This window comes from Cryptotermes secundus, unplaced genomic scaffold (assembly GCF_002891405.2).
Source record: "Cryptotermes secundus unplaced genomic scaffold, Csec_1.0 scaffold183, whole genome shotgun sequence".
NCBI classification, from domain to species: domain Eukaryota; kingdom Metazoa; phylum Arthropoda; class Insecta; order Blattodea; family Kalotermitidae; genus Cryptotermes; species Cryptotermes secundus.
Genome location: NW_019729899.1, coordinates 912,976 through 926,083, shown reverse-complemented (window position 1 = coordinate 926,083; position 13,108 = coordinate 912,976). Strand labels below are relative to the sequence as shown.

Sequence of the window (13,108 nt, the reverse complement as noted above, 5' to 3'; positions counted from 1 at the left end):
GCATTCTGAATGGTACAGTTAGCTATTACAAACAGCTATGATGAAAATGTTAAGACTGCTGTGGTTCCTGCAGTTCTGAAGTGTCACAAGTGTTATTTCCACCTCAGAGATTAAGAATTATGGGCTTGGGGCCACCCAGAATTGCTTAATGTTCATATCAGGTTTCATCAAAATCAATTAGCGCTTCTCAAGTAGAAACGTTCTGATGGGCACACATCATGATTTCCCCAGTGTGTTACACATCCTGGAATGAACAGACAATAACACATACCAGTTAGTTTTTTCAATCTGTCCTGGTTTGCCTACCCAGAGTAAGGTTTGGGCACAGATGATACCTTTAATGCTCTGAAACAACCCTATTCTTTCCTTGGAACCATGCTGCCAAACTGAATATATCTTTTGTCAGATGTGACATGTTCTTACAGAGGGAACACTATACAATATTGGAGTATGTTGAGAAACATGTCCACATAAATCTTTATGATGGTTGCCTCAACAAACCAATGTGTAAAAAATCTTCCATCACCCTGTATCCTAAACCCAGGGTCTCCATAATCGTCTTCCGAAACTCGTCTCAGGACAACCTGGCAACAAGAATCTATCACTGGGACACTGAAAATCCATGTCATCTGCAGATCCCATTACATGACCAAAGAAGTTGGTGCAACTGTGCTGTAAGCACTAGAAGGTTCAGTACTTGTTTGTGGCCCAGTTAGTTCTGAATGGTGGTGGGAGCCTACAACACTAGCCAATCAGCGCCAACCACAGCAGTACCAATCACCATTGGGTCGGGCATTGCTAGTGACAGCGAATAAAGATGTCAGTCGGAGCTGCTCTTACATCAAGACATCTCATCAGGAGAGCATACACATGGCAACAGCAAGTCTCCTAGCAGCAACTCCATCAGCTGACTCTGCTTGTGATTGCCTAGACCCACTGAGAAGTCCACCACCAATGCTCACTGCCCTATGGCCGCTTCATTTCTCAGCTGCTGACGCAAGGAAGACTAGCCAGCTCATAGTCACCTGGCTGCCAATGCAAGGAAGGTCGATGTTCCTAGCACAAGCTAGCGTGCTGTGGCCAGAGTCTCACCAGAATTAATCAGGTACACCCTGCTTAATAGTTATGGCCCTTTTCAGGGCCCCACAATACCTCACCAGTTACCACTCACTTCACTTGATTGCTTCTCTGTATACTCTTTCTTTTAACAGCAATAAATATCTGTTATAGAAATTTATGTGGTTGTCTCTCCATGTACCGAGTGAGACATCCCATATGATCCTTGCTACTTCAAGCAGAATCAATTATAATAAATGAGTTGTCTTTCTCTTCAGTAGGACAATTCACTGCATATTACACAGAAAGCGAGTGCTCTGGGCTGGTTTTCAATGACCAAATAATCAGTAGAGGACTGACCATCACATTCTCTAGATCTGAATGTGTGTGATTTGTCCTTAGGCACTTTACTCGTATACATGACACCAAGACTTAAAGTTCACTCTGTTTAGAGAAAGGATCTTTTTTTTGTGTCTGTATTCTTTGCAACTAAAAAATGTTCAACTTACATGCACTTGAAGTCCCTTTCTAGAAGCAGAGTAAACTTGAAACCCTGATATCCTGTGCACAATGTCTAAGAGATGTTTATATGGAGTGTTCAAGCCTAACACCAATTTTTCTTCAGTGAGTACTTTGCATTTGATTGGGTTCTTTTTTATTTCTTTATATAAAAATAACCCTCAGAATCTCAGAATCCAAGAAATAACTGGGAAGAAACTAAACCCTACATGACAACCACAGTCCAGATTATGCCTCGTAAAATTCTGTTTGTAGCTGATGACAGAGTTGCATCTTTTATAAGAACTAATACTTAGAATAAACAAAAATAGTACATCTATAATGCTGACAGCATGACATGGCACAGTTTATATTAACATAAGAAATTGGTTTTATTATAAATAAAAGGATACCAAGTTTGTAAGTGACAATCTGGAAACATTTCTGGGTGCTGTATATCAACAGTATGCTAATATATCATCATAAATCAGAATTCCTCTAGGAGACATTTTTGTAAAAAAACATTCACTATATTCAAAACCAGAGAACATACAAAACAGTTATTCTTCTTCAGAGATTATTGTATATTAATGTACCTTTAACAGCTCATATTTTTGAAAACTTACAAGGTGTATTTATTTACAATTATGTACAAGACTTCCTTCCATACATCCATTTCTTTCTACTACTACTTCTTGTTACCATCATTTCTACTGGAGCCTTGGTCATTTTGGCTTTAGAACCTGATCTTACTTTTTTTCTTGCCATACTTCTAGTGTCTTCACGAGCCTTGGCTCTAGATTCACGACTTGAAGTGGTATGACAATCTTGCTTTGGCGAAGGTACTGCAGATTTGTGCGTCGTTCTACCAGACGATCGAGTACAAGAAATTCTGTTGTGTTGTAACTTCTGCTTTGGTGTTCTGACACGGGAATTGTCCTTATGAGATTTCTCATTTGATATAATACCAGAAATTTCATATGGAGATTTCTTATCTGATGTTGTATCACCAGAAACACTTTCATCCTGAGATTTTTCATCAGAGTCCTTAGGACTGGAAATGTCATTTTCAGATTTCTCACGTAATATTCTAACACTGGAAACACAGTCATTTTGAGATATTTCACTTTTCTCTTTGCCTACACCATTACCACTAGACACCCTATTGCTACTACACGGAACCTTTAAACGAACATCTAACATGAAAATTTTTCTAGTAGCCACAGGCGATGTCACTTTCATATTAACTGACCTTGGTTCCACTGATTTTGTATGAGTTGTCATTAGTTTGCTTACCGCATTGTTAGAAGCAACAGTTCTCAGGCAAACTGTAGGATCCTTTTTAACACTTTCAAAAGTGGCAGAAGGCAATTTTCTTGCAAGAGAAATGAAAGCTGGAGAACTTGGCGATGACTCTAATCTTTTAGGTATTATGGTGGTTGCATATGAATTTGAATTTCGAACAGAGACTATGGGTTTACTCTGTGTTGTGTTGACAACATCTGGTGTCAAAGTACGAGATGCAGTGGAGTTTGTATGAGTTGTATGAGTCATTAAAGTCAACCCTGGAACGTTGGTGGTGGTATGCACATCATTAACAGATATCACATTGTGAGATGGTGTTCTCAGTTTGTCAGGTATAAAAGTAGGACACGCATTAGGTAGTAAGTGTTTTATTTTTATATTGTGATTTGCAGAGTTTGTACTCAATTCTGATGACTGTGGAGGATTACTAACAGAATGTTTCACCAAGGGGGGGCAGTTCACAATAAGATTGGTATTTGGCCTTGGAACTGTAAGCAATGGGACACTATCTTTATTTATACTGCTACTGGAATCTGTATACTTGGTAACCACTGATGACGGTGATTTTTGTGTAGGAACAGGTGCTGGAAGCAGATGTGCTGCATACATTTGGTTTCCACTGCACAGCATGTACTGATTATTCTTATTCCTCTGAAAACTGAGCAACTTGTTTCCTGAAACACAGAGTCTTCTAGTGGTGAGAGGCTGCAACAGGTGTACAGTATGACCTGGAGAGGAACCAACACCAGATGCAAACTGAAACAATAAACACGTATTGAGAATATTTTCTTGCATAATAATTCAAGAGAAAATTGTACAAGATAGTTTCGTGTCAGTATCAAGTATAGGAATCGTGTCCCTTCAAACACAGTAATATAACCAATTACTCCTTTTAATAATATACTTCACCTAATTTATGTATACATTTATTTTTTTTATAATTACTGTATTTTTGCAAGACTTAAATTATGAATTTCTGGAATTGCGTAGATCATCACGTGCTGTATTATGTCATGGGCTATACATTAAGTGGGGATAATGTAATTGCCGCATGACTTCTTATAAAGCTGATAATTCAGGGGTTCTTCCTTTGTTCAGTAAAACATGATGCAAGCTTCATAAGCAGTTTGTGCGGTACTTCCCAGGGTACAGCCAATCAGGAACGCTAGTTACCAAATGACATCATGCTAACAGCCAGTGGCGTGATACGCTTTTTCCCTTGTTCAGAACAGACAAAGCCCAGCACTCAAAACGTTAAGATGCATAACCGTGTCACTCCCTGAAAAAGGGAACAAAGGAGTACACAAAGCCATCATAAGTGTTATTAACAATGTGAATATTTAAGATTAAATAAAGTGTAAGTGTTTGTGAATTTGTCGTTGATTTTTGTTGACCGCCTTGTTGAAGCTAAGGCCCACTTAACAACCCTGTGAAAGTCTCATGTTCCCAACTGAGTGGCGCCCAAGACATCATACTACAGAACATCAGGATCGCTCATCTACTACAAAAAGGAGAGGCTACGTCTTCGCCTGATCCTCCAGAGTCGCTATAAGGTGATTTACAGTGAACAGAGGCGTTCACCTTAACCCCATACGTGGCTTCAGCGTGCGCACAGTATGACTGCTGTAAGTGGTGGTCAACGCATGGCTCCAGTGTGCCTATAAGCCCATTGTTATAGGTGACTCCCCACATGTGGCTTCAGTGTGCCCACACGACGACTGCAATAAGTGGTGACCAACGCGTGGCTCCCATGCCCACAAAACTGCTACAGTAACATTTTAAGATTTAAATACAGGTATACCTCATTTTACAAACATTTGATTTACAAATTTTCACTACAACAAACTGTGTTAACTGTACATATTTTTCACTTAACAAACTTCCTTTTCACTACAACTAACAGCTTATACCCACAAGCCTAGTGACTATTACATGCAAAGTAATGGGAATTTCAATTTTGATTTACAAAATTTTCATTATGTGAACAGTTTTCATGGAACAAATTACTTGTGTAAATCAAGGGATGCCCTCATGTAACAAAAACTCAGCTTATGGCACAATGAACTTACATACTTACTTACTTACTCATGGAGCTGAGATGTTCTTGAGGAGCTGCCAATTCTGCGGCTACACAAGAAATTCTCAGCATTTTATGGAACCTGAAGGTTCATTACCATGTTCACATGAGCCCTCCACTGGTCCCTAGCCTAAGACAAATCAATCAAATCCATACCATCCCATTCCAAAGATCCATTCTAATATTGTCCACCCACCTATGCCTTGGTCTTCAAAACTGTCTCTTTCCTTCTGGCTTCCCCACCAATATCCTATATGCATTCCTCTTCTCCAGCATTCATGCTACATGCCCTACCCACCACACCCTCCTTGACTTCATCATTCTAACTATACTTGGAGAAGAGTACAAGTTATGAAGCTTCTCATTATGCATTTTTCTCCAACCTCCTGTCACTTCATCTCGCTTCGGTCCAAATATTCTCAACACCCTCGGTCTATGTTCCTCTCTTAATGTCAGAGACCAAGTTTCATACTCATACAGAACCACAGGCAAAATTATAGTTTTGTATATTATAAATTTTGTTTTCGGACAGCAGATGAGAAGACAAAAGTTTCTAGACCAAATGGTAACAAACATTACCTGAGTTCAATCTCCTCTTAATTTCCTCCTGAATCTGGTTTTGATTTGTTATTGTTGTTCCCAAATATCTGAACTGTGCCACATTTTCAAAGGATCTGTTACTTATCTTCATGTCATGATTTTACCCTGCATTTTGGTGATGACACAGCAACACATGTTTAGTTGTCTCTGTGTTTACTTCTAGACCAATCTATTTACTTGCGTCAATTAAAGTTTGTGTTTTTCTTTATGGTATCTATATTATCACCCAGTAGATTCATGTCATCAGCATTCACCAACAGCTGATGTGTCCCATTTAATTTCAGTCCCACCTGGTTTTCCTGGACCTTCCTGATATATTCTAAAGCAACATCGAATAGGAGTGACGATAAAGTATCTCCTTCTTTTAGACCATTCTGGATAGGAAATTTATCAAACTTTTATCTATATGGACTTTACTATGTTTCGTTTAAACACATTTTAATCAGCCTAACTAGATTCACGGGTATCCCAAACTCTATCAGAATATTGTACAATACTTCCCTCCTAACTGAATCACAGACTTTCTTGAAGTCTACAAGTAGCTGATGTACTGCCTCATTGTACTCCCATTTTTTCTCCAATATCTGACAAATGCAAAAGATCTGATCTGTAGTTGATCTGTTATGTCAAAAACCCACACTGATGATCCCCAATGATTTCATCTATGTATGGACTTAACATTGAGAGAAGAATGCTGGATAAAACTTTGTATGAAGTTGATAACAGTGGTATACCCAGATAATTACAAGTCAGTTTTATCACTTTCTTGTGAACTGGTACAATAATAGACTCCTTCCACTGATCAGGCAATTTTTTCTTATGCCAAATAGAAGTAATTAGATTGTGGATCTTAGAACGTAATATTTCGCCTCCTGCTTGAATAAATTCTGCCGGAATTTGATCACTATCTGGCGATTTATACCGTTTCAATTTTGCAATAGCACTTTCAACCTCAAAAGGGCTAGAATCAGGTATTAATGGCTCAGCTGTATGGATTTATGTTTGCCTAACAGCACTGACCCTATGTACATTCAATAACTGAGAGAAGTAGTTCCTCCATCTATTCAAAATGTTGTGGGAATCTGCAAAGCAGATCACCATTCTCATCCTTCACTAAGTTACTGCTAGGCTGGTAACCTCTCTTAAAGTCTATTATTCCTCTATACAGGTCTCTAATGTTCTTGTTTTTACTGCTCATTGCAAGCTCATCAATTTTGTCTTTCAGATATTCCCTTTTTTTTTATTCCTGAAATGCCTGCTGGTCTCACGTCTTATATTGTTCAGATTATCCCCATTTATTTTGCTTGGATCCTGTAACAATTACAATTTGGCTTGTTTTCTATGGTCTAATAATTCTGAGCATCCTTCATCGAACCATGGCTTATGCTTCTTCAGTTCATACTAGACTCTCCTTGGCAGAAATTTTGATATTCTCTCTAATAGTTTCCCAAGCTTTATTAACATCCACCTCAGTGTCCAAGTTTTCCAAAGCAGTGAACATATTTGAAATTTCAACATGATACCTTTACCCTCTACTTCATTTAATTTCTTGAGATTGAACCTCTCCATATGAACTGTGTGTGTTTTTTTGCTCACTGCCAGTATTTCCCTAACTTTTGCCACCACCAGGTATTGGTTAGTATCACAATCTGCTGCCCTGAATGATCGGACATCAAGTATACTTGAGTGCCATCTCCTATCTATCAAAATATGGCCGATTTGATTGTGTATCTTCCCATTAGGAGATGCCCAAGTAAATTTATGGATGTAACAATGTGGGAACATTGTACTTTTGACAGTAAGATTTTTTGANAGTTGCAACTCCTCCCCGCGACTGCATCCGTTCTGCGGTGGTATGACTCACGGCAAATTGCAGCCGCGGCGTGCACTTGATTGTACACACTGTACATGTTCTAGTTCTTCATAGAATCTATCCTTTATATCATCAATTTTATCTTCTGCTGGGGCATGAACATTCATAATGATATCACACCAGCGACCTTTTAGTATTAAATATGATATCCTATCACTAATGAACTCTACCCTCTTAACTGATGATACGATTAGCATAATACACTAGCACTGTAGATTGAAATGGTTAAGGCTTAAGATGTTATTTTCTATATTCAGCACAAATACTTCCTTCTTTTCAGTATATTTCACACACCACTGCTTCACTAAGCTTGACAGCATAGTGAAAAAGTACTAGACATCTATTTGGGAGCTATCTAGTTTGACTCTTGGCTATACTGACCAAGACTATTCATAACTTTCCTTGATCTCTCAATAAAAATATTGAGAGAGCATCTTCATATAAAAATGATAGCCTACTTCCTCTCCTCTTCCCATGCTATCTGATGTTATCTATTCTACACAGCTGTTACATCATTGCTATTTCCTACCTGAGGTCCAGTTTGGTTAGTCTGTAGATTACTGCTTCCAACAGCAGCCACGATATTCACTTTTGGGGCACTGATGCTGTTGGTGGTTTCTGCTGCAAGTGCATATGTACTTGCTGATGATACAGCAGCCACGATATTCACTTTTGGGGCACTGATGCTGTTGGTGGTTTCTGCTGCATGTGCATATGTACTTGCTGATGATGCAGCAGCCACGATGTTCACTTTTGGGGCACTGATGCTGTTGGTGGTTCCTGCTGCATATGTACTTGCTGATGATACAGCAGCCATGATATTCACATTTGGGGCACTGATGCTGTTGGTAGTTCCTGCTGCATATGTACTTGCTGATGATACAGCAGCCACGATATTCACTTTTGGGGCACTGATGCTGTTGGTGGTTCCTGCTGCATATGTACTTGCTGATGATACAACAGCCACAAACACAGGGGTGAGAGTTTCATTTTGACCCACTGCTGTCTTCATTGCAACATTTGAACAAGATAGGGCATTTCCACTTCTTCCACATTGGCTGTTTGTTACGATGTGGTATCCCACTTTATTTCCTGAAGAAACAGTGGCAGGAACCAATCTAGATGTAGAATTATCATAAGCATACTTGAAGTCTGAACTTCTTCCTTGATGAACGTCCTTCTTTAAAGATGGAGAGCTGATGGAGTCTGTTTCATTTACACTCACTACTTTAGGCAAATCACTGAATAAATTTTTTATGGCATTTTTTTCACGAATATTTGCATCTTTTACATGATTTTGTAGACTCCTATTCACCTCATTGATTTGTACATTTTTGGAAGGACTGCTATCTACATTATTTTCATTACTGGTCAGTATGATATTTCCAGATGAACTTACATCAAACCTCTGTTGTTTCAATTTGAATTTTTGTAAATTATCAATTACTGGATCTGCGGCTTCAATGTTTGCAGCAAGTCTCACCCCAAGAGAAGTGCATGCCCCAGTCCTCTTGTTGTCAACACAAACGGGGGTTCTCTTTCTTTGAGAAGGCATCACAGTATAGCATATGACATCCAAACTTGGAACTCTACCTCCTGTATCAGTCTCTTCATCACAGTTACTTCGCTTCTCACCTGAGTTTGGAACAGTATCTTTAACATCAAGAGATTTCAATGTGGGCTTCTGTGGTTCATTCACTACAATACTGCCAAACTCTGCCTTCCTTTTGGTTCCCTCTGTTTTGATCTTTCCTTGCATATTTGGAGGTTCAATGAATTCTATGGATGCATCCGTTGACTTTTTTAAAAGGCTAATGGGAGCTGACTTTTCTGGTAACATGCAATTTACTTCTTTTTCAGAGCTGCCAGGCAAACTAGGGAAAACACGCTTTTTAACTGTATGATCGACTTGCCTTTCACATATGTCAGTTTTCACTGGAATAACCTGCGAAGTGTCCAGAACAGTTATGATTTCGTCTGGTATCTGTTTCTCTCCTGATGCAGTAAATTTGGATTGAATGACACCTTCATCACTGCTAATACATGACTTATGAGCACTGCTTATTGGATCCTGGAGTGGCTTCTCTTTACCACTGCCCTGTGGAATTCGAGTTACTGTCACTACATCCTTGTCCTCACGTTCTGATGCAACTGGCGCTGGTCCATCATCCTGAACAACTGAAATGCTCACAGAAACAAAATCATCATCCATGCCCTTCTTCGGCTTCAAAGGATAGCCAACCCATGGTTTCACTATATTAGTACTATCTTCCTTGTCCTTTCCATCTGTAACACAATCTGAAACACACAAGAAAAAGAAAAGTGTCAGCAACTAATGTCAACTCTTATATTATAAATAAATGTTTAACAATATATTGCAATTATTCTGACTACACTAAGCAATTCTGGACAGTGCAGAGATAAAGCTTCTGTGAAATATTAAGAAAAAAAAAAACACGAAAGAATAAAAATGAAAACCAGGAGATCAGACAAGAACAAAAAGCAGAAATGCTCCAAGAAAAGTAGATGATGTTAGAGATACAGCAGTATATATCTCTATTACACAAAAATAAAAAATTTTGAAGGAATTAGTATGCTCAAATGCACTAGTTATTTTTTTTTATTGCTAGTGGGGTGGGACTAAGTCTCTTGTACTGCGGCCACTTCTGGCCTGTTGTACCAGCCCCAGATGATAGGTGAGGGTGATTGTGGAGCAACTGCTGGAATGAAGATTGGCAGGGGAAACTGAAGTACTCGGAGAAAACCTGCCCCAGGGCCACTTTGTCCACCACAAATCCCACTTGACTTGACGCGGGCTCGAACCCGGGCTGCCGCGGTGGGAAGCCAGTGACTAACCGCTTGTGCTATGGCGTGGTCAATGTACTAGTTAACTTCATGGTAGTAACGTCTGATCCTATTAAAAATAAAATAACTGTTCATATTGTCACGGAAGCTGAATGGGGGGAGTGCCACACTGTGTGGCCTGCATGCAAAGCTCAATCATCTGGACAGCTCAGAAAGCCGCTAAGCTGACACCAAATGCCAAGATTACCTGGGAATCCCACGAAAGGTAACCCATCTATACAAGTAACATAACATTGCATTGCATTCCATGGATCCAAAGTTAGTCAAAATGACTGTAGGATGTGGAATATGTCACTCAGTCCAGTTCAGTGCAGCACACAGCAGTTGAGTAAGGAGAGTCAATGCAGTAAGCCAGTGAGTGTTCTGTCCAGTACAGTGAAGAGAAGTAGAAAGAAAATGGTAAGTGAAGTGAGTAAGCAGTGGTGTCACATGAAGTAACGAGAAGCAGAGAAAAGATTTCAAGAGTGGTTATGGAAGGTGTAACAGTAAATGTTCTAAATAAACTGATAAATATTACAATCTTTCATAAACATAAGTTTCCACTATGACTGACAGATTTTCTATAACATGATGAAGATTTGTGCATATAAATTAATTTTAAATACTGAAACACTGTTCCATGATGAGCATTGCAGACTGAAACTGCTTTGCATCTGATACACTTCTCAGCTGATGCCATTCAAACCCATATTGTATTTAAGCATCCTGTTGCACTGATGTACACAGAGTTTTTAACTCTGTTGATCAGTTTACAGTTCTGTGCTTCAAAGTGACTGCTTGCTGTGAGGCACATAAGAATTTTGCTGATGAATCAGTATGCCTAATGTCCAATGTCTACGGGGACAGAATTGGCCAGCATGTTCACACGATCTTATCCCTTGCGATTTTTCCTGGGGTTGTAAGATTTGAGGCTTTCACGGCGGTGACTATGAAGAAAGCAGTCTTCTGGGATTTGGCACCGTGTATATGTGGTCTGACGTCTGCTTTTACCGTTCTCACGGTCTTGTCGCTTGCAGATTTCTTATACTTTTTCTTCTACCCTGAAGATAGAGGCGATACGTTCCTCCGAAACGTCGGTTAACACCACTTATACACGGTGCCAAATCCCAGAAGACTGCTTTCTTCATTTTCCTGGGGTTGTTTGTAGGACAAAGTTCACAACAATAACACCCCTGAATGCAAGAACTAAAAGAAAATATTAACAGGGAAATTGCAAATATTCCTGCAGAACAACTTCAAAGGGTAAATGAGAACCTCTTCTGCTGGTGCAAGAACTGTCTAAGTGTAGGATAGCATTTTCAACACCTCCTGTGATCTGTGAATTGTAACTACTTCATCCCAAATGTTATCAGCCATCAGGCATGCTGATTCACTGGTAAAATCTGTATGTGCCTTGTGGCAAACGGCGCTCTGACCGTCATGAAGCGCAGAGCCATGGAACTGGTCAACAAAGTAAAAATCCTACCTGTATTTATTTGTATACACATATTTCCATTTCAAATGCAAATAAACAGTGTTAAAAATGAACTAATTTTATGTGAACTCAAACTTATTGCTTTTTATTACCACTTCACTTTTTAAGTTCTGACAATGGGAACTTGCCCAATTTCCAACATTCAACTTCATGAAAATAAAAGAAACACTGGTGTCATTCCACCCATTTTAAAGTCTGTCCTAATAAAATAAACATATTGTAACGTGTTTGGAATAGGCAATTCCATGGTAACACAATAACAATGAGCCGTTGCGTAGACAATGCCGAAACAACGAACATGTTTACCCAGAGATGAACAACAGAAGGCCCGTTGAGTAACAACGGATGAGACGAAACACGTTACCAGTGTATAAGGAGCGTTCCCAAAGCAATGGATTGCCGAACACGTGAGATCGAACCTTGGCGAGGGGTGTCTCTACTGAGTCCGCCGAACACCTACATAAGCTGAGAGCCAAAGACAGTTCAAATATAGCAGCCGCTGAATATGTGGTGTGTTTCAAAAGTATCGAACCTTCTTTTTTCCCACGTAAACCAATGAAGCGTGGGAGTCTCCCTTCGGTGGAGATGTGGAGGGGACATTCATGTGCAGTCATGAATTTTTTCCTGCCCGCAGAAAGCGTCAGTCGCTGGCAGTCGGCCTATGAGTGAAGACGTGTAGTGAGCGCTCGTCGGATTCCAGTAAGGTGTAAAATGATGGAACATGAGCAGCGATATTGCATCAAATTTTGCCAAAAGCTTGGTGATACCCAAGTGGAAACCATTCGCATGATTCAACAGTCTTTCGAGGACGCTGCCATGAGCAACTCACAGATAAAGGAGTGGTACAACCGCTTCAAAGATGGCCGCACATCAGTGGACAGCAAACCACGTTCAGGCAGACCCTCAAGAAGCCGAAATGAGAATGTCACTGAGCAAGTGTGGACTTTGGTCATGGAGGACCGTCGTATCACAGTCCGAGAACTTGCGAACGAGATAGGGGTAAGCATTGGATCGGTACATTCAATTTTGACCGAGGATTTGGGCATGAAAAGAGTGTCCGCGAAATTCGTACTGAAACTGCTAACAATGGAGCAGAAGCAACGCCGTCTGGAAATCGCACAGGACATGCTGGACAATGCAAACAGTAACCCCAACTTTCTGAACACCATGATCACAGGCGATGAGTCATGGGTTTATGGGTATGACCCAGAAACCAAGATGCAGTCGTCACAGTGGAAACATCCAACATCCCCAAGGCCAAAAAAAGCATGGCAGGTCCGCAGCAATGTCAAGGTCATGTTGGCCGTTTTCTTCAAATCCTGTGGGGTTGTGCATCATGAGTATGCACCACAAGGTCAAA

General features: G+C 39.9%; 1 protein-coding gene across 5 annotated transcripts in view; it reads right to left on the bottom strand.

Moving 5' to 3' along the window:
* Positions 1-1,749: 1,749 nt before the first annotated feature.
* LOC111865732 overlaps positions 1,750-13,108 on the bottom strand; it is a 57,017-nt gene continuing 45,658 nt past the window's right edge. For 4 of the 5 annotated variants that reach the window (XM_033751945.1, XM_023853981.2, XM_023853982.2 and 1 more), the window contains 2 exons: positions 7,939-9,707; positions 1,752-3,615 (listed from right to left, as the gene is read on the bottom strand). In XM_033751945.1, coding sequence (XP_033607836.1) covers positions 2,200-3,615; positions 7,939-9,707 — 3,185 coding nt within the window. In that variant the 3' untranslated portion in view covers positions 1,752-2,199. Of the gene's footprint in view, positions 3,616-7,938; positions 9,708-13,108 lie in introns of all 5 variants that reach the window. The other variant, XM_023853985.2, reaches the window with a different exon arrangement.